Consider the following 21,637-nt stretch of genomic DNA (forward strand, 5'->3'; position numbering starts at 1 on the left):
AATGCTAATAGAAAAATTTCTCAGTTAAAAAGCAAATCAGCACCGCTGTAGTTTCTTCACCTTAAAGACATAAAAGATTCACTCCAATTCATATAATATTATTTGTAGTTTCTATTTCAAAGTCCAACCTTGATGTCTTTGAAAATCTGCGTAACTCCCTATTGAGGCAGTTCCAGATGAAAGGAAGCATTTCAATGGTAATCTACAGTGAAATGACAAGTTTTCTTCAATAAAGGCATACAAAACATTGTCAGAGTTCATATAGTTTTTTATTAATGAAAAATTCAGTGCCATGGAAAAACGTGTCACAGTTAGATTTAGGAGCCAGACCACATAGCGAAGAAATTCTTTATTTGTCTACATTAAATAATTCCCTAAGAAATTTTAGAAACAAAAATTAGAGGCTAAGGTACTTAGCAGGATTCAGAAAACAAAAAACAAAAAAAAACACCTTTACGGACAGAATGCATTCAACTGTACTAACCTGCAAATTTCATATTCTATATATATTTTTTCCTGTATTTTGTAGTAAGTCAGAAGTGTAAAAAAAAACAAAAACTTTCTGATTTCTTTTTTTTTTTGCAACCACAGAAGAAACTGTCAGAGTTTTTGCCTACTTTTGTCAAGTGTTTGCATATATAAAACCTTTTTTTAAAAAGGAAAAATCACACCTAGTAAGTGTAAGAGAACAGCACTACTATTAAAAACTTAAGAAAATAATCATAAAATATACAAGTTGGGATTGTCCATAACATCAGAACAGTACACTGATAATTTAAATATACTGTCAAATTAACAACATATTCAAATAATTCACACAAACTGTTTCATTTAGAACTAATTCAGCATGACAAGAACAACTTACATTATTAAGCCATATGTATTAATATGCACATCTCATGGAGATAAATTTTATTCTCAGCTGTTGATGAGCTGACTCTACAGTAAGTTAGAATTCTAACTTAGTGACTTAAAATACATTTTTATAGATGTATCTATTTACTCATCTTTTAGCATGTGCAGTCATAACCTTTAGGTGTATATGCTAGTTAGCATACAGTGGCATAAGCACACTAGAAGCTCTCTTGCAAATGAATCCTTCTGGATTCAGCTGCAGTAGTCTGAGACATTATCACTCAGCTGCCAGGACTTAACCTCCTGTGTTCACAACGTACAACATTATCTTCAAAGTAGCAATCATTGAAATTTTATTGATCTGTTTGTATTTGACTGCCTGAATTTACAAGTACAGATGCTGTTCCATTCAATCCATCTGAAGATACAGTAACCATAGCAGAAGGGTTGTAGGTATGACAGGTACGAAACACCATAAGCCACTTCAGATATACACTGTAAGAGCTCCTTTGAGAAAAGCTTGGTGTGACCTACCTACAGCAAACAATATGCTAGGAGAAAGAGGAGCCAAAGATCCCGTGACAAAAGTGAATCCTCCAAATAAATGACCTTGTTGATGAAGTTCAACAGCAGGCCATTGAAGATGACTACTGTCATTTGAACGTTGCTTTTTTTTTCCCCAGCTCTTACACAGACCAAATTGGAACATAAGGCAACGACCATTCTAAGACACTGTACACAAACATCCAAACAAGCTTACTTATAAAGATACATTAAAGCGTGCTTTTATTACCCAAAGATTTTATTCAAGTAGACAAAGGATAATTGAAGTGTTTATGACAAGGTGTAAACATTTTGCCTTTTTTTCCCCCCTTTTAATTTTTTCCTACCAATCTCAAGTTTAGTAAAGATTCAGTCAACTGATCAGCAAGCCACCATGTTAGGAAAAGTTCAGACAGACCGTTAAACATCTATAAAACAATCCTCAAGATGCCAAAGCGCTGTAATAAATAAAGCCTGTTATCTCCAGACATAGAAGGAAAGTGACAAACGTAGCTTTGTTAGCTATGGATAACTGTCACGCTTTAAGTAAGCAACTGCACCTTTTCAGTGATAATATACTATAGGAAAGGGCAAGCACATGGCATATCCATGACAAGCAAATCACTGTGATTCAGATTTGTAATTTATTTTACACTACAGGAAATCTGTCTAACTTCCCATTACAGTAAACGTAATACTCCTTGAAAGCTTGTACTGAAATAGCAGGGATGTATATGGGAATGCGACTCCATCCAAAGGCATTCTCAGCTATTGTGACACAAGTTCCCTCTTGCTTGTCAATCTTTAATTAAGAGTTTGAAATGTTTTCCACTACTCTTCAATACCCTTTTCTTGCTTGCTAGCATTTGCATGTAATTTTCTTTTCAAGAGAAAACCAGGACTAAATCTTAAAAAGACAAGCATTCTCAAAATAAGTCTCCCTTGCAGAATCACAGAATAGCTTGGGTTGGAAGGGACCTTAGAGATCACCCAGTTTCAACCCCCTGCCATAGGCAAGGATGCCACCCACTAGATCAGGTTGCCCAGCACCTCATCCAGTGTGGTCTTGAACACCTCCAGGGATGGGGCATCCACAACTTCTCTGGGCAACCTATTCCAGTGCTTCACTGCCCTCTGAATGAATAATTTCCTCCTAAGCTCTACTCTAAATCTTCCCTCTTAGTTTTAAACCATTCCCCTTTGTCCTGTCATTGTCTGACTGGGAAAAAAGTTGCTCTCCATCATTTTTTATGTCCCATTTAAATATTGGGAATCTGGAATTATGTCATCCCTGAACCTTCTCTTCTCCAGGCTGAACAGCCACAGCTCAGCCCTTCTTTGTAGGAGAAGTCCTCCAACCCTCTGATAAAGTCTATGGCCCTCCTCCACTCTAACAGCCCCACATCCTTCTTGTGCTGGGGGCCCCAGACCTGGATGCAGAGTTTCAGGTGGGGCTTCACAAGGACAGAGCAGAGGGTGAAAATCACCTTCCTCACCCTGCTGGCCACTCCTCTGTTGATGCAGCCCAGGATGCAGTTGGCCTTCTGGGATGCAAGCATGCACTGCTGGCTCATGTTGAGCTTTTCATCCACCAGAACCCCCAAGCCCTTCTCCACAGGGCTGCTCAGTGAGATCTTCTCCCACTCTCTACTTATGTCTGAGATTGTCCTGACCCAAGTGCATCACCTTGCACCCAGACTTGTAGAGGCAGAGTCCCTCCTCCCTCCTGCCCTTTATTCCAGATTTCTGCTAAATACTTTCTTTTAAATGTAAAGGCAAAGTGAAGGTCCAGTTCAATAGCTATTATCCATACCCTTTGATTATTTAGTTCCTAAGAAAACAGACAGACTAGAAGAGCTGTTAGACGAAACAGCTGTTAAACAAAAATACTGTTACCCCAAAAGAGCAGGTGACATTTGGTATTACTCCAAAGTATTACTTGATAACTTAGTGGTATTCAGATCTCCAGTTTGTTGAGTTTGCAAAAGTTTAGGAATTGTGTTGAGAAGTGAGGTAATGTGCACTAAATTCCTGACTTATTGATATGCCTCCCTACAGAGGCCACTTTTCACCCATTTTAATTAGACGTCAATTTTTAAACAGAGACAAATCCCTTATGTTAACTGTGAAAGTATCAGCACTAATTTTGTAGTTATATCCACTTTCCTGATACACCGCAGAGTCCATTTTCAAAAATCTTGTCCTAGATTAAAGTACTGTTTACAATAATTTAGAGTTAATGTACCAAGTAATTAGGATAGAAAGCTACAGCACTACACAGAACTATAATAAAGCAGAACACAATAAAAACAGTGAAGTAATATCTTCAACATCAACATTATCTTTGTACTTGTTCACATGATTATGGAACAGTGAATAAAAAAAACCAAGAATTTTGAAAGTAACACCTACAGACCCTTAGCATTCTCCCCCTCTAAGCTTAGATGTCAAGAAGACAAAAGAAATTAAACGCAATCTACTACTTGCTCAGCTGCCTGACTTAGCAAAGGGTTATAAACCATGAAGTGAAACTGAGTGAATCCTGGAATTTTATTACATGCAGCACCTAGGAAAGAAAGAAAAAAAGTGTAACTTGCTACATTTAGGATTAGTGCCTTTGTTAGTGTGCTTTATCATCTAAAGATGCAGTTTTTACTGCTACCATGTTGTAATTATTCTTTTAGAATGTTTAACCCAAGACATCTTGAAAATATTTATTTTTAAAGTAAAAATACAGTGCTACTGACTACTGTATAACTCAAAACAGTACCATAAATGAGGAAAATCTCTCTCTTTCAATCCTGATTAACTTAATGAGTTCCTCCAAATCTAATCTCTTAAAACACAGAGTTATGCGAAATAAAAGATCAAAGAACAACAATAAGTAGTCTAACTAAATAAGCTAGGTTGATTAGCAAATTGTATTTGCTAGTGATCTGAGAGTTCGGAAATGAGATGCCTGGCACAATGACTGATCTTGAACTGCTTTGAAGCTATACTTACCAGACACATTCTCCCTGCCTTATGCCATATCTAGGGGAAGCATAAGCATTTGTATTTAAAAAAAAAAATCTTCGAGATAATAATACACAATCCAGGAGAACACGTAAAGGTAGAAAAAAACAAAAGCATTTACAAAGTTCTACATACATTTTGTGAAAGTCTAAGACATTCAAATGCAGAGGTAAAATTAAAATCTTAATTCCACACTAGGACAGCTGCCCTGATAACCGCCATTTGATATTATGAATTTTCATACTGCTGTACTGAATAAATAATTAAAGACTAGTGCTGTAAAGTCCACCTTCATGTTCTATTTCTGAGACCTACCTAGGTAGGGTCAACAGAATTGGCCTGTTGAGCAAAATACATACCATAACTTCCGGTTGTATTGGCACATATAACGGCACCAAAGAACTCTGGAACATACTTCTGGATTCTGGAAATAACTTTCTGACAGGCTACTGTCGGGTCCATTCCCATCCTCATATACTCTACAGCTTGATAGCTAAAAGCAAACAACCAAAAACAGACACACATTCCCACATCCAGTTAGCCATATTTAGGTTACGTATTCAATTGAGATCAAGATTTCTTTGAGTAATGCAAACATAATACACAACCTTTAGCCAAACTTCATATTGGAACTTATTCAATTCTACGTAAAATGTAATTAGAAGCAGCACTAAAAGGGACTGCAAGATGTCATCTACACCATCAACGATTCTAAGGCAATAGAACAACTCTGATCATTTGCAGAAGAGGCTAAACCACGCATCAGTTAAACAACAACTGCAAAGAATCATCTGAAGAGTCACTGGCTTTGTCATTGAATGACTAAGTTTGACATTAGAATTTGTTACTAGTTTTCATGAAGACATGTATCGAGGTAGTTTTTTTTTTTTTTTTTTTTTTTAAGAAAATTGACCTCCAAAATTACTCTCCTACTATTGATTCTAGTATGCATTAAAAATATATATATTTTAGGGAAAAAAAAATACAAGTTTCAAAAAAACTCAAAGTTAACAGAATTTGTTTCATAAATATGTTTTGATCATGATTTTAAGCCACTAAAATTTTTTACAAGATGTTTTTTAAAAAAATATCTTACTCTAAATGCAAAAGAACCAAAATGACTTCACGGTATCATTAGAAAAACAACGTGCAATGTTTGAGATATATCACTTGCATTTCCAAAATATCCTCAAAAGGGAAAAACAAACAAACAAGCAACCTTTTGTTGTCGTTTACTTTCAGAAACAGAAGATTAAAAGACAATGCATAATTTAGTTAGAAGCAAACAATGTTTTGTTTTGATGAAAGATACATAAAGACCTCAACTTGCTACACTAACACTCATCTACAGATAGCATTAACTATGATGTTATCAAAGTGACTCAGAAGAGAACTTTTCTTGCATTTTCTGACACCCTACTACCCTTGATTTTTCATGCTGATCAGTTATATGTAGATGACTTGAACCTTTCTATCTGAATATAAAGCTGTATTTCATAGTGTCCAGTAATCAAAAACTGAGCTAAGATGTTACTATTCCAAAAAAGGTGGTCAGAAAACATTAGCAATTTTGCCCTTCAGTTGACAGTTCCAGACTTCTTGCAGGTCAATTTATTTTTTTGAGAATGCTTTTTTTTTTTCCATTTGAGAATATCTAAATAGTATAGAATTAAGAATGTCTGATCTGTAAGTAACCTGTGATCAACCATCTAGTCTAAATTGTTTTGTAGAACCAGCTGGTGAAAACACAAAATGCTTACAACCAAATCCTTCAAGCTGCTAAACAGCAATGTAAGTTTTTACCAATTAACTTCATAATGGAACCCAACTCAGTACTATTGCCAGTACCCAATTCCTCAGAATAATTCACGAAGTTGTCAGTTGCTTTTTATTTCAGGACTGGTCTGCAATAACTTCACACTCATTAAGGATTGTAACTTTTATATATACACATCTGCTAGCAGGCATTTATAACTACCAGAGTTTTAGAAGAAGTACTTGAGTAATGTGAAGGCCACTACTTTAGATTCCTTCAAGCATCAGTACTCATTATGTACAGTACAGACTTCCATAAAGCATTTCTTTTGAAACTGACCCACAAGAATGACAGTCAAGACTCAGCGATGAAAACAGACACATTTAACAGTTTATACAACCGCAATGACAGCACTAAAACATCTCTCAGTTTCAAATTAGATACCAATTTCATTAAGATTGTTACAGTGACTCTTCTGTTAAAGAGCGCGCACATTGGTAATATACTCATTACTGCTGTCTGTTTGCTCTCAGCTTGGCAGTATTAATGGGATCTCTCATTAAGGTACTTAAGCAGTCACTTCTTTTAAGACAGCTTGTAACGATGACTTGATTTTGCTACTGTTCTTTTCCCTTCTATTCCTTCCTCTCCCACTTCAACCACCAGGAAGTCAGATCATCTTTCAATCAATTACTTCATTTGCTGAGTTCAATTTTGCTAGAGAAAGCTAGCAAAGTCTGCACTAAGGACAAACCTGGGTAAGAAGCGCATCATGATGTCACCATCCCCAGTGGCTGCAGCTCCTCCAGCTGTACTATCAGCATAGGATCCTGCTCCTGCTATTGGAGAGTCTCCTACACGGCTGTAGTGAACAATGAAGAAAAAAGTAATTCTATGAAAAAATTGAAAAATTTACTAATGCCAGCGAGATTGCATTAACGTAATAGCTCTTGGCCCAATATCAGCAAGTTCTTACAACTTGGGCACACTTCTAACTTTGTCAGCCTTATCACCTCCAGCAGGGTTAATGCTAAACCCACAGAAGAACAGATAAAAAGGTCACTCCACGGTAATCAGAAGTGGCCTGTGATAACCTGACTGACCTAAGGCTTAATCCCACCTTCATTGTGAACCTCTTTGTTATTATACCTGCTATATGGCAGTAAGGCTTAGCCAGTGGGCAACAGTAAACAGCTGGGGATATCATTGTGTTCAGTTACTCTTGCTAAATACAGAAATTGTCTGAATTAGTTGACAGACAAAATTCCTAACTGCAGAGAAAAGCAAACAAATAAACAAAAAAATCAAAGACAAAATATAGGCCTGGGGCTCTGATTCTACATACATCTCTTTGGAGACTGTGCACCTTTCCAAAATGCTCACTTGTCTCTTGTGAGGTTAATTATAAGGCAAGGCATCAACGTGACTTTTTTTTTTTGTCTGTCTGTACACTGAATTAAGCCAGCTGAAAAGCAATCATTCCCTCAAATAAACCCAACTCATCCTACAACTACATCATTTTCTTAGTATTGGATTTATTACAGCCCAGAAATAACCAAGGCCATTTTCTGATCTTCACCCTCTAAAAGATACACTGTTTAACTTTTACATAAGCTTAACATCAGAAATGAAACAGAAAAAAAGCCTTTTTTTTTTTTTTTGTAAAATCAGATACTAACCCTGGAATTTTGTGGACTCCACCATTAGTAGATGTCCCAGAAGCAACGGTTCCATTCCCACCAATTACAACCATACCTAAAATTTTCAACAGGGATGAAACACACTCAGAAACACTTCTGACAGATTTGTTAAATTGGCACTATGGTTTTCATTAAACAGAACCATGACATCCAGACTACTTAAATTGATGTTATACTGAAAAACAGAAAAATCATACGCTTAATAAGTTTTGTAAAAACAAATTTGGAATCTTTCTGGATGTACTACAGGAGGCCAGAAGGAATCTACATCAGTGACTGACACACCATTTGGACCTGCACATTAGTGCTGTCCAAGCAGCCACTGCCTCTTAATATACACCCATGTTACTTGGTAGAGAACCAGGACCTAGTGTCACCATATTGGGCACCAGTACCATCATAACAAAGTTTGGGAATTCTATAAACAGTATTTGATTTGGGGCAGGGAATGGGGGTGGGAAGGGAGAGTAGAAATCAAGTTAGAAGATGCAGAGTTTGGCAGTTTCTCTGTTTGGCAAAAGTGAAATACAACCTACCAAAGAAACCAGAATTACACAACAGGTAGTCAAATATGTGGACTAGCCTATTTGTTGCTAATTTTGTGCTGATGTGGAAGTAATTGCCTCATATTACAGTAGCTTACATTGACACTTAGGACGTGATTTCAGATCCACTGCTTTTCCACAAGGTGATACTTCACCTCTTTAAGAGAGGGCAAAAATTTTTTTGGCATCAGCTTCAGTATAAAGTGAGAGCCAAGAAGCAGAATTCTAACAGTTGAATTCTGTCTCTCTGTTTTCATTAGGCCACTATCTCTTTCTCAGAGAAAAGTTCTCTGACCAGTGAAATTGGAAAGTAATAGAGGCACTAAGTCTATGGCCACCATTATCATCTACAAGAAGACTGGAAGGGCATCAGTTCCTAACAACTTCATAAATGCATCCTGAATGAAGACTCTTCTCAAAATGTCAAGGAGGCATTTCATATAGAAAGCAAACAATGGGGTGAGAGAGCTTGAAGTACAAATACAAGCGCCAACATTTACTACAAAACAGCTTAGGACTACTTAATGATATATCGTGTCCTGAACTGTATTTATCAGACTCCCCTCTCAGCCTGACACTCCACAATTTTAGAGCTTTTGAGAACATATTAAAGACTATACCAGTAAATAAAGCTACCTACCAGCTTCAGAATTTGGTAGGTTGCCTGACTTTCAAAGAACATTGATTTGTTGTGAGTAGGGTGGACTGGAAGTAAACAACAAAGATTCCCCCATGAAGTGACTTGTTAACTCTTGGTGTTGCAAATACTGTCAGGCAGAGAGTTCTGAAACGCTGAGGAAAACCCATCTTAAAACAAAAAGTGTAAGTTTCAAGACTGCAAAGCTTTGAAAGATATGAACCTGTAACTGCTCCAGATTCCACCCCACTCCCTTAACAGTTGCTGTCTTGTCAGGTCTGCTCGTTAACCAGCTGATAGGCTTAGCAATTAAAAGTCCTCAGTCGGTAATCTCTCAGTCTTTGGGACTACTACTGATAACTGTTTTTAAGGACAGCAGTTCCTGTAGAAACATATTGATTTAGCCAAAAGCTAAGTATAGAAGAAAAATGAAAGTAAGCCTTGTTTTGTAAGTTTAAGGACAATTTGACAAACACTGCTTTTGGCAACAGGACTCTTTACTCACTTCTTCCACCTTTGGAAAAGCCTTTTAAGTTGGTCTGACAGCTACATAGGAGAGTTGACCTAAGTTAACTATAATCAGAATAAAAATAGTTATTTTTAACCTCGATCAGTTTTCTAAGCATCTGTATCTGCCCAGTCAATTGTGCTAAGGTAGCTGAGGGAGAAGTAGTAAGGCAATAAACAAGTAGCTGAAGTCAAAAGATGAAGCAAGTGGCCATGCAATAAGTGCAGTGGGAAAAAAAACAAAACTACTTTTAGGCACTTGATCCTAACACATAAATTATACAATCTTGAAACTACTATAAACAGAAATGAAACATTATGAAGTAAGTTATTGATATCAAATATTTTGTTTTCAACTCAGAACGACTTAATAGGAGAATGAGAAAAAGACAGGTTTAGAGTTACCAAAGGTTGTTACCAATAGTATCATGATTATGAACGTTTCTTTGTGAGATGGTCCATTTTTCGCAAATAACCTTTTCAAGTCGTTTATATGGCCCACATGATTTTGAAGAATCTGGTACCACATTCTGTAATTAGATGCATGAATAATGTTATGCTTCATTACAGATAAACCTGTAAACATTACACTCAATACCTATGAACTACTACACAAGTATCACATGCCCAATATTTAAATTATAATACCAATATCCTAGAAATATTTTGTTTGAAGAACATAGATTGACTTCTGGCATTACATGGTAAGAAGGTTGTACTAATACACAGTTATGTTCATCAAATTAAAGATTCTCTTTTGCTTAACAGACTGATCAAAAAAGTTCATTTTTCAGCAAAATTAAGAAAATTTTAAAGCTTAAAAAAAAAGGATGAATCGAGTCTGCTTTAATAGTGTCAAGATATTTTCCCCAGTTGAAAAGGAGAATATGTATTGAATTAAAGTGGCTCGGCAATACAGCATTTTAGATGCAAGAAATAATGGAGACAACGTACAAATATGCAAACCCACAACACCTATACCAAAACCAAACCCACCACAACAGGCAATGTTGGATCAGTGTAGTTATCTATGTAATGTGTTCACGGTTCTACATAAAGCCGCTCTATTTTTAAGGACATTAATTACTACTGTAAAAATTCGTTTCAGGATTTTATACATGCATCAAAAAATACACTCACTGCTTTGTTTAATCTGAGAAATGTCCAAATATGGAGTTAAAAAAAATCCCATATCAAAGCACTATCGCAGAATGTTCAAAACCAGTAAAAATTAAGAAGCAAGACCTAGTCACATACTCTTCCTGAGTCTACCAGGTTTGTTCTGCGCATTAAGCAGAACACTTGCAACACTTCCTCACTTGCAAAGCAAAACTTCAATATAAGCTGGAAAAGACACGACATTGCATTAATGGCTTTCTAATCCTCCCCCCTTCACCACAACCACTGCACTGTACCTTCCAGTAGTTTGGCTGACAGCTTTGATTAAGCCACTTTGAATATATCGAAAGAGATTTTGGGGTAGTTAAATCTTCATATGGAAACCCCATGCGTACAGCAAACAGGGAGGCTTTGAAAACAACAACAAAATCAAAACCATTATTTTATTTGTGTTTTTATATATTTTATGAAAATGCATACATGTAACTTTATCTATGGTTCAATGAATTCTACATCCTCTTTAGGAATGAGAATTTCTTTGGAGAATGATACCAGCCATTATAGTGAGGTACTACTGCAATAAATTCTCCCTTCACGGATGAAGATCAAATTTCCTCAACTCACTACAGCTATGTTAACAGGTATAAGTTTCAGCATTGAAAGACAGAAAAATTCAACTTTGAAAAAAAATATCAGCTGGACACAAATAATCTGGAACACAAGTAGCCTGAGCTGTGTGCATGACAAAAATATTAAAATGAAAACAAATACTATATTTACTTAAAAAGCTAGTCTTTTATGAAATATGAGCAATAGCCAGTGGCACAATATTTAATACTAGAACACTGATATGTGTAGAAATCCATACAGCAGCTTAAAACGTATTACACTTCTTCCTTGCACCTTTAAAATTGACTGCTCCCTTGTTTTGGAAATTAATACAGTAAGTAACAAGGGAGCAAAACAAATACCAACACAGGTAATGGAACAATGCTGCAATTCTTTCTTAAGAAAAAGGAAAAAAAGGCTGTTAGTTAGGGAAAGGATATTGAAACAGAAGATCAACTGTTCTCTCATTTTATTTGTGAATTTGTGAACTGTTCTCTCATTTTATTTGTCAATTTGTATTAAATTGACCTTTGATGTCAATTAGTAACAGATATTGTTGCTAGATTTAGATACTTCAACAATTTATATTACCAATCCTTGATAGACAAATAACACCACTTTAACACAGATCTGAACAGGCTTCTCCAGTCCAGACATTAAGAAAAGCCTTCAATTATTTCTGGACAGCTTTTCCATGTTTTTCCTGAAAACAGATGCAATTAAAGTCTCTGCACTCAGAGTGAAGGTAAACTGACATCTTCAATGAAGCATACTTATGTTCCCATTTCTAAAAGAGCAGATTTTTTTGAGATAAAACTGTGAAAGGATGACTGACAAACATGCGCAACCACAACTTTGGAAGCCTTGTTTATATTCCAGGAAGCAGAGTTGTTTGTTTTTACTCTCTGAACTTTTTTTACTTGGATATTGGTCTAAGCATTGCTAGGACAAAAAGGGAAAAGGTCAGACACAATGTGATTATGAAACTTTCTTATCTACTGGGGACAGACCTGCAAATTTCTCAGATGAAAACCAAAATATCCCTCCTGTCCTGTAATTATTCTGCACTGAACGCAACTCACCAGACTCAAAAATTCTTAATGGTGAGTCAACTAACCTAACTCATATGCCTCCCTGAAATGTACATCTCTTTTGAAATTAGTATTATTCTAACAGCAACAGATCACATTGTAAAAGCTTAATCATTCCTCAGGTTTGCTATTGCTTTTTTATGGCACCTAGGAGCACAGCTCCAATGTGAATTTTTACATCAGTCTTCATTAATATTTTAAAAACTGTGAAATACAGTAATTGTGCTTAATATATATTAAAACAGTAATATGTAACAGTAGCATCTTAGTTCTGTCATTCTTTAGACAACGTTACTCCATGCTTTTAAATGCAGTATTTGCATTTAACAGCTTCAGCTTCTATAGTATCTTACATCAAATAATTGTTAATATCTGTTATCAGTGTTATTAGCAAAGCCTTGGAAATACAAGCTTATATTTGCAGTTAAATTGGTGGAAAGACTGCAAGACTGTATTTATCTTTTCATGTGGAAATAATAGAATAAAACCTAATTCATACACATATAATAATATAGTAAACACTTATAATTTATTTTATTAGATTCACTTGATTGTCAGGGAATCCCTCCACCCATATTACCAACATTAATGAATGACAGATTTTGTTACAGCAGAAGAGTCTAAGACATGGAAGTAGTAAAAAGAATAAAATTACCTGACTCTCCCACTAATAATGTATGCTTAGTGTGCTCAATGACCTTTCGTGCTACACCAATTGCATTTTTGACTCGTCTGAGATCTGCAACTGCCCCAACTTCCATAGTGTTCCTGGAAACAGAAATATTTAGAACTTATTAGAAAATACAATAATATTTGCACAACTTTTATTAGACAAAATCTATTCTCATCTAAGTTTGAAAGCCTGCTGCTTTAATATATTGCTTTAATTGTTTATGCCATAGGCAGGTGGCATCACGCTAGTAGGTAAAAACATTATACATATATTGTTTTCTTGCACAGGTTGGGCATGTTGCTCAAGTAACAATAATTCCATACATAATATTTTTGAGCAATTATCTTGCTACGTAAGCTCTTTACATGAAGTACTTCCAATTATTTTCAAGCAGACAGCTTTAAATAGCAAATAAAGTACAGAAGACAATTGCTACAGAAATGAAATATTTTATGGAACACATCTAAAAGGAAAGCTTACAGTGCTACAAACACTGTGTTCTGCAGCTGCTATATCTAGAGCTGAATTACTGCACTACATGTGAAAAGTCAATAATAAACATAATTAGTTACTCTTCCACCACTTAAGCACGGTTCTCAGTTTCACAAGTCAACAAATAACTTGCCCATAGTCAGCCTTAAGCCAACAAGATCTCCGTAACAAATCTGACATTAAAGTATGCTAAAAATTACAGGGATTGTTCTTTTCTCCACACAGTCTTCTTACCCATCCATAATCATTGCGTCCAGTGTTGTTTCGCCACTTTCATCTGGGCTTCCTCCATATCCCACACTCCCATCACATTGGTCAATCTCACACTGACCACAACCTTTCTCAACTGCATCCAGCTCAGAACCACCCAACTGTAATACTCGCCATGCTGTAATCAACACAAATAATTAAAGGTCACCCGTGAAAACAGACTCCATCACTGCTTTAAGAACGTTGGATACTATGATGATGCACTATAAGTGGATTAACAAAAAACACATTATTTATAGGTGAAATAAATTAAAAATACAAACATATTCAAAAGAACATAAAGCATTACTTTTCTAAATGCTGTTTTCCTTGCATATTTAATCACTGTTTCTGACTGAGAAATTAAGCTTCTTTTTTTTTCCTGACTGGGAAAGTATTATCTACCAATAAAGAATTCAACATTTATATATTAATTAACCTCCTCCTCCCAGAACCACCAAGTACTTTATCACTGTCTATTAAAAGCCTTTTGTGGGGGTAAGAAGATAAAGCAGGCTAAGTAAAACTTTTCTCTCAAAATAAAAATGAAGTTGTAACAAGCAACCCTCAAAAGACTCCCATAAGAGTACTAAGTGTTCAGCTGCAGAATAGAAAGATATAAAACTGGGAGATCTAAAAGATCTGAACCTACATCAGTAACTTCATAAGAGCAAAAATAAACTTAAATAAGTATGCAAAGAATATTCTGCTCAGTCCTTAGTCTTCTGTTCCTTACCATCTAGCTCATTGTGTAGTTTTGTAAGACATTACAGATGTGCCAAACGTACATGACTTAACCAAACTGGGCCTGAAGGCTTTACGCACATGAAATATTTCACAAGGTTGGACCTGAGGCAAGATTTTCCTAGATGTCTGAGTTTGCTGCCATTGACAGCTGCAATCCTGCCTCCTCCTCCTCCTTGTGCTTGCTCTGGTGCTCTGCCATCTGCCAGACCCAGCAGAGGGACACAGCTCCGTTCCTTTTGGCAGAGGTGAACTATTTACCCTGTCTCAGCCATCTCAAGAAGCCCCATCTTCCCAACACTGCATGCAGTTCCTATTACAATCATTACTGTAAGCAGTCTTAACACATGCTTTCAAAACCTGCAGCACAAAGGCCTTGTAGTTTTCAAGACAGTATTTCAGCTGTGACCTATACAATCCTCTACAGGTAACCCACCTCACTAGCAAGACTTACTAATGAGTTATTTACAACCCAACTATGTTAAAATAACCTATAAGCCTTTTTAAATTGGTATCCACAACTAATTTATGTTGGCAGCATTGCCATAGGCAAACCCGCTTTGACCGTTAATAACACATCACAATACAACAAGCTCCAAAAAATATAATATTCAGAACCACCTAAATCTTGGGCGAGGTGAATGAATCTCAGAAGGACACCACTAACAACAAATCGCTATTGCTAACCACTGCAGAAGCATAAATCACCGTATCAGCGACATTTTTAATTTAGCTTTTCCACAGACATTTTTTTTTTTTTTTAATTATTACATTTTTTCCCCAACCTTGACCTGCACACCACTCGCTGGCAGGGTCTCAGGGCCCAACAGCGGAGGCACTCAAAGAGGCCCCCCCCCCCCAGATAGGGCGACATTTTGCAGCTCCCCTTCCGGATCGCTCTGACCCTTGACAAGAACAGGAAGGAGCCGGGCCCCTCAGCAATTTAATGGCCGCATGCTCACAGCTCACCCCGCGGTTTTTTTTTTTTTTATTTGAAGCACCCGAAGCCCCCTGGAGCCCCACCAGCCCATCAGCATGGAGGGCGCAGCAGGAGCAGCACCCAGCAGCCACCACTACCCCGCAACGGCGCAGCGCTGCCCCCCGCCGGGGCACCTGTCTCTGTGGCTTTCCTAAACGCCCAGGTGTTGATGACTACGGGCAGGGCGGCGGTGCTGCCCGCCCCACACGAGCCCGCCAGCTGCAGCACGACGAGCAGAAGCTGCGCCACCACCGCCTGCCGCCCACCCCCGCTGCCTCCCGCTGCCGCCGCCATGGCCGCGCTCCGCCCCATGGGCGCCGCAGGGACGCCGCGGAGGAGGGAGCTGAGGCGGGGCATGCGCCCAGCGCCCGGCCGCGGCGGGGGGAGGCGGTTGCCGGCTGGTGGAGGTTCAATGAAATGGCCGGGCATGGCATCGGCCCTTCAGGAGTGTGTTTGCGGCAAGGAAGAGCCGCAGGTGTCATCCAGACGGGACCGCGGCTGGCCCAGCGGCGGCCGGGCTGTGGGGCAGTGGGCTGGTGGGCTCGAGAGACTGAGATAAAGCGTGTTCCTCAGCCAGCTTCTGAATAAAATGCAATCGCAGCATGTGCTCAGAGGTCCACGAGCATCTCTTTTACATGCCTTCTTGTTAACTTTTATGCTCTTTGTCGAAAGCATCTTGTGACACAGAATTTTCTGTGGATCTACTGTGGCAAATAGTTCATGGACTAGTTGATAGTCATAGAATGGCTTGGGTTGGAAGGGACCTCAAAGATTAACTACTTGTAACCCCCCTGCCATAGGCAGGGACACCACCCACTAGATCAAGTTGTCCAGGGCATGCAGCCCGGCCTTGAAGACCTCCAGAGACAGGGCATCCACAACCACTCTGGGCAACCTCTTCCAGTGCCTCACTGCTCTCTTGAGTGAAGATTTTCCTCCTAACCTCTAATCTAAATCTGCCCTCTTTTAGTTTAAAACCATTCCCTCTTGTCCTGTCATTATCTGATTGAGCAAAGAGTTGCTCTCCATTTTTGTAAGTTCCCTTCAAGAACTGAAAGGTTGCAATGAGATCATTCTGGAGACTTCACAGAATCACAGAATTGTCTAGGTTGGAAGAGACCTCAAGATCATCGAGTCCAACCTCTGACACTAACAAGTCCTCCACTAAACCATGACACTAAGTTCAACATCTAAACATCTTTTAAAGACTTCCAGGGATGGTGACTCCACCACTTCCCTGGGCAGCCTGTTCCAATGCCTCACAACCCTCTCAGTAAAGAAGTTCTTCCTAATATCCAACCTAAAACTCCCCTGGTGCAACTTTAGCCCGTTCCCCCTCATCCTGTCACCAGGCACGTGGGAGAATAGACCAACCCCCACCTCTCTACAGCCTCCTTTAATGTACTTATAAAGAGCGATAAGGTTGCCCCTAGGCCTCCTTTTCTCCAGAAGGAACAAACCCAGCTCCCTCAGCTGCTCCTCATAGGACTTGTTCTCCAGACCCCTCACCAGCTTTGTCGTCCTTCTCTGGACTCTTTCAAGCACCTCCATGTCCTTCTTGTAGTGAGGGGCCCAAAACTGAACACAGTACTTGAGGTGCAGCCTCGCCAGAGCCGAGTACAGGGGGACAATCACTTCCCTAGACCTGCTGGCCACACTGCTTCTTATGCAAGGCAGGATGCTGTTGGCCTTCTTGGCCACCTGAGCACACTGCTGGCTCATATTCAGCCCACTGTCAACCAATACTCCCAGGTCCTTCTCTGCCAGGCAGCTTTCCAACCACTCATCTCCCAGCCTGTAGCTCTGCTTGGGGTTATTGCACCCCAGGTGCAGGACCTGGCACTTGGCCTTGTTGAACTTCATACAGTTGACCTCAGCACATCGGTGCAGCCTATCCAGATCCTCCTGCAGAGCCTTCCTACCCTTGAGCAGGTTGACACACGCACCTAACTTGGTGTCGTCTGCAAACTTACTGAGGGTACACTCAATCCCCTCATCCAGATCATCGATAAAAATATTAAAGAGGACCGGCCCCAGTACCGAGTAAAGTGCCCTATGTTCAAAAAACACAAAATTTCTGTGTTGGCACCAGCCTCTGAGTCACGTGTTTATCAGGTGGGCTTTCCATGTCCTCTCTGTACCCCTCCCTGCTACCATAGGGATGGATGAAAACACCACCTGTACTCCCGCTCCATCCAATAACCATCCCAGTACCCTAAAGTCCCGTTTGATGGTCTTCAGGCTTCTCTCTTCAATGTCATCACTGCCAGCCTGGACTATTAAAAGAGGATAATAGTCAGAGGGGTGAACCAGGTTGGGAAGCTTTCTGGCAATGTCCCTGACCCTGGCCCCAGGGAGGCAGCAGACTTCCCTACGGGTAGGGTCAGGCCGACAAATAGGGCCCTCTGTTCCCCTGAGAAGGGAGTCGCCCACAACAATCACCCTTCTTTCTGTCCTGGTGAAGGCAGTCCTGAGGCATGGAGTCGACTTCCTCGCCCCAGGCATCCTCCTGGGTAGACTTTCTACCTCTTCCTCAGCTACTGATCTCTCAAGCTCCAGGGCCTCCAACCTGTTGTGTAAGGGCACCTGGGAAGGTGGGGCCAGTGGGAGGGGGCACTGCCTGTGATGTCGAGCAGGGACCTGTTTCCATTCCTCCTCAACTCCTAGGTCCCCTGCCTCTGCCCGACAGCAACAAGGCAGGGGGTTCACCTCCATTTGGGGTGTCTCACCCCGGGGCCTGTCCTTCAGGCCATGCAGGGAGTTGCTCCACCAGTCTATCTCCCGTTCACACTCCCTGATATCCCTCAACCTCTCCACCTCCTCCTTGAGTTCTGCCATGAGGCGGACCAGGTCATCCACCTGCTGGCACCTCACGCACACAGTCTCTTTGCCCCCCGCAGGTGGTTGCAACAGGCTCAGGCACTCCCTGCACCCGGAGACCTGAACTGCCGCAGTTTTGAGCAGGCAGTCGGTCTGGGTGTGTACAGACTCCCTGGAGAGCACACTGTGCCTGGTGTACACCATTGCAGCTGAGCTAGCGGTAGACCGCCGTTAGAGGAGGTGTTCGTATGGGCGGGGGGAGCGCTCTGCCCTTCCCGCGCAAACTGCCGCGCCACGCCCTTCTGCTGCGCCCTGTTTGCCTGTCCTGTTAACTGCCGCGCTAACTGACGCTCCACGCCCTGTTTGCCCGTCCTGGTCGCCGCGCTCCCTAGGGGCAGTTTATGAACGGCCGGGGAGGGGGCACTGCTGGCTCTGCCTACGCCTCATTCTCACCTCGTTCCCCTCCCTCTTGAGGGCTGCCGGGTCCTGGCGGCTCCCTCGAGTGGGCTCGGTGCCGGAAAAATTAGCCCTGCCTGCCCGATCCCCCGCTCCACTGCAGAACGCGTCTGCCCCGGAGCCGATCGCCTCGACTTATCTTCTGTAGACTGAACAGCCCCAGCTTCCTCAGCCTTTCTGCGTAGGAGAGGTGCTGCAGCCACTTGATCATCTTTATGGCACTGATCTGCACCCAGTTCAACATCCTTCTTGTGCTGGGGGCTCCAGACCTGGATGCAGTACTCTAAGTGGAGCCTCACAAGGGTAGCTTTACAGAAAGTCTTGTGTTACAGACACCCTAAATCAGTCATGTTGCCGTAGTGGTCTGACAGACCTCAGCTCCGCGCGTCCACCTGCTGTTGGTGGGATGCACAGGTTTGTGAGCAAGGGCTGATGACATTCAGGCAGTTGCTTATCACCAGCCAGCTGTTATTTCTGAGCAATGTTAAAAACAAAACAAAACAAAACAAACAACCAAGTTTCTGTTTCTACCAGAAGAAGTAGATATGAAATCGACTACTTTACTACTTTTTAAATTTTCAGGTCAGTGCCATTAGCCTTTTGCAACATCTGATAGGCCAGACTCATTTACACTTTACCGGCAATGTATCTGGTCTTGTATTTGTAGTATTTGTTGTAAGAAGACACTTGGACCTCGTGCATGACAAGGCTGAGATTGTTAGGCACACATAAACTTTAAGTGTGCCCAAGCTGGTTTAAAAAGCCTGAAGCAATATTATTTTTATTATACCAAAATGATCCACAGACATTGGAATTAAATGGTAGTCACAAAACAAATGTATTATCCTTTACTACAGAAGTCAGAAAATAATAAAATACACTTACACCATTGGGTTTGAGTTCAGTAATAACACGGCCTTGTTTTCAGCTGGTTCCCCAAAGTAAAACTACAGGTAGTCTAGAGAAACCTTGACTCAGGTAAATACTGTTAGCTGATTTATTTCTGATATTACTGTTATTCTTTCTGTCACGTATTTCTTTGAAAAGCTTTTAGGGAAGAGAAAGGAACCAAAATAAAAATCTGATTTAATGTTACTAAAGGAAAACAGAGGAAAAGATTTTCAGGAAAGTAATTCTAGTAATAAGTGAAAAGGAAAATATAATCAAACTGGTTCTTAAAATTGATACATTAACGACATTTTTCAAATATTGTTTGCTTTTAACCATCTAAAATAGACCATTGTGAAGTAACAAGACTTTGATATGGGTGTCATTCATATAAAAGTATTGCTCGTGGTGGATGCATTTGCAGGCTGAAGCTGCAAATCAGTGGAGAAGATATTTTGTAAGACTTGAAAGAGCGTATCAATATGCTTTGAGGCCAATGTAGGAACTCAGTTGATTTTATTTCTAACTGTCATTCAATAGTGAATGATTTCCTGTTAGAAATAAATACAATAATGGATTCATATTCTAATGTATACATATTTAATGTACACATATTTAATGTGTACAAAGCTATTTAATAGCATATATCTTTAATGTAAGGTGTGAAAAAGATTCAAAAAGCATAATTTGCTCTGAGATATCTTGTGTAAAATCAACAGCAAAATGGTGAGGAGGATTTAACCAGTATGTGTCAGGCTCTACAAGTCAGTTCTGCTGCATCTATCCAGGCTCTTGATTTGCCTTCTGTCAAATACAAAGTATTTCAAAATTGGTCTTTGAATTTAAAACTCATTTGTATTTTCATAAACATTAGCTGGTCTTTTCTGTTAGTTCTTCTTTCACCAGCTGAAAAAAGCACCTTAATCTGTTTGTCTCCTGATACTTATTGGTATCTTACAGCCTGTAGCTAAGATAAATGGTGAGACCAGTAGGCTTTTAAGTGTTTCTGCAGTAGAAAAGCAAATCAACAATTCCATGAACAGAATCTGTCTTCAAGTGTATAATATTGAAAGAATATTCTAGAGAAAGTCTTGTATGGACAAGGGATTACTGAGAGGATCTACCACAGACAATACTGTGACTGAATGGCACTGAGTAATTAATGAAAACCACAGGAGGAAATTCACCTCTTTCACTCAGTGTCTATTCCTACAGTGGCCAAAATCTGACCTCAATTATATCTGTGTGACCTTATCTAGCACCATCTGTTCAAAAATGCATGCCTAGCTCCTTTTTGCTGTCTCAAATTTTCCATAACTGTGCTTTGAAATCTAATTAGGCATTGTAGTTATATTCATAATTTGTTTACTTTTTATCTTATTTTACATACATATTTGAATATTAACATAAACACATAAAAATTATCATGAAAATGATTTTCTTAATAAAAATATTTGACTGATAAGCTTACTTGTGATTTTTTTTTTGACACCTAGAGTTTTGAACCCATCTTACTTGCAATTAAAATACATTCTTAAATGACCCTAAGCTGTAGTTTTCTGTTTTGAGTAGGTTCATGGAAGCATTATGTTCTGTTTTTGAGATTCTTTTTTTTTTTTTTTTTTTTTCCCCTCAGTTTCTCTTTTGATGCCTTTCATGGCTTCATCTCATGTTACATATGTTCACTCATTCCCTAAATGACATTGGAAGGGATGACAAGATTTATTGTGGATATCTCCATCACCTACCTATTAAATCTTCTAGGAAAGACCTTTATGCTCTCTCTCTCAAGCATAGCATGAGAAGAGCTATCTGTAAATATTTTCAAAGCTACTTAGTTATCCTCCTCTGAATCCTCCCTAAAACTCAGCATCAGTGTGAGGTCTGTCAAAATGTGCAACGTTGAAGTCGCAGGATTAAGATCTCTGCCTCCCATACTCTTTTCATGTTTTTATGTCT

The 21,637-nt window shown here is 39.5% G+C and overlaps 1 protein-coding gene across 2 annotated transcripts; it reads right to left on the minus strand.

Annotated features, from left to right (window-relative positions):
* Nucleotides 1-1,617: 1,617 nt before the first annotated feature.
* AGA (aspartylglucosaminidase) lies at nt 1,618-15,958 on the minus strand. Of its 2 annotated transcripts, none has more exons than XM_068681262.1 (9): nt 15,649-15,958; nt 13,777-13,930; nt 13,033-13,145; nt 10,974-11,086; nt 9,977-10,088; nt 7,849-7,924; nt 6,924-7,031; nt 4,773-4,906; nt 1,618-3,964 (listed from the first exon to the last, which is right to left on the minus strand). In XM_068681262.1, the coding sequence occupies exons 1-9, from the start codon at nt 15,941-15,943 to the stop codon at nt 3,864-3,866; spliced, it is 1,206 nt and encodes a 401-aa protein (XP_068537363.1). In that variant the 5' UTR covers nt 15,944-15,958; the 3' UTR covers nt 1,618-3,863. The 2 variants fall into 2 exon arrangements, with proteins under 2 accessions (XP_068537363.1, XP_068537364.1); XM_068681263.1 differs by lacking the exon at nt 15,649-15,958 and adding an exon at nt 15,307-15,626.
* Between the last annotated feature and the right edge of the window lie 5,679 nt (nt 15,959-21,637).

This window comes from Anas acuta, chromosome 4 (assembly GCF_963932015.1).
Source record: "Anas acuta chromosome 4, bAnaAcu1.1, whole genome shotgun sequence".
In the NCBI taxonomy this organism is placed as follows: Eukaryota; Metazoa; Chordata; class Aves; order Anseriformes; family Anatidae; genus Anas; species Anas acuta.

Excerpts from the sequence above, each read along its gene's own strand:
- AGA (XM_068681262.1), bottom strand. The coding sequence starts at position 15,943 with ATGCCCGGCCATTTCATTGAACCTCCACCAGCCGGCAACCGCCTCCCC. Across the intron at positions 13,931-15,648 it reads TAGGAAAGCCACAGAGACAG|CATGGCGAGTATTACAGTTG; the intron begins GTGCCCCGGCGG and ends TGTTGATTACAG. Across the intron at positions 3,965-4,772 it reads CAATACAACCGGAAGTTATG|GTGCTGCATGTAATAAAATT; the intron begins GTATGTATTTTG and ends TTTCTTTCCTAG.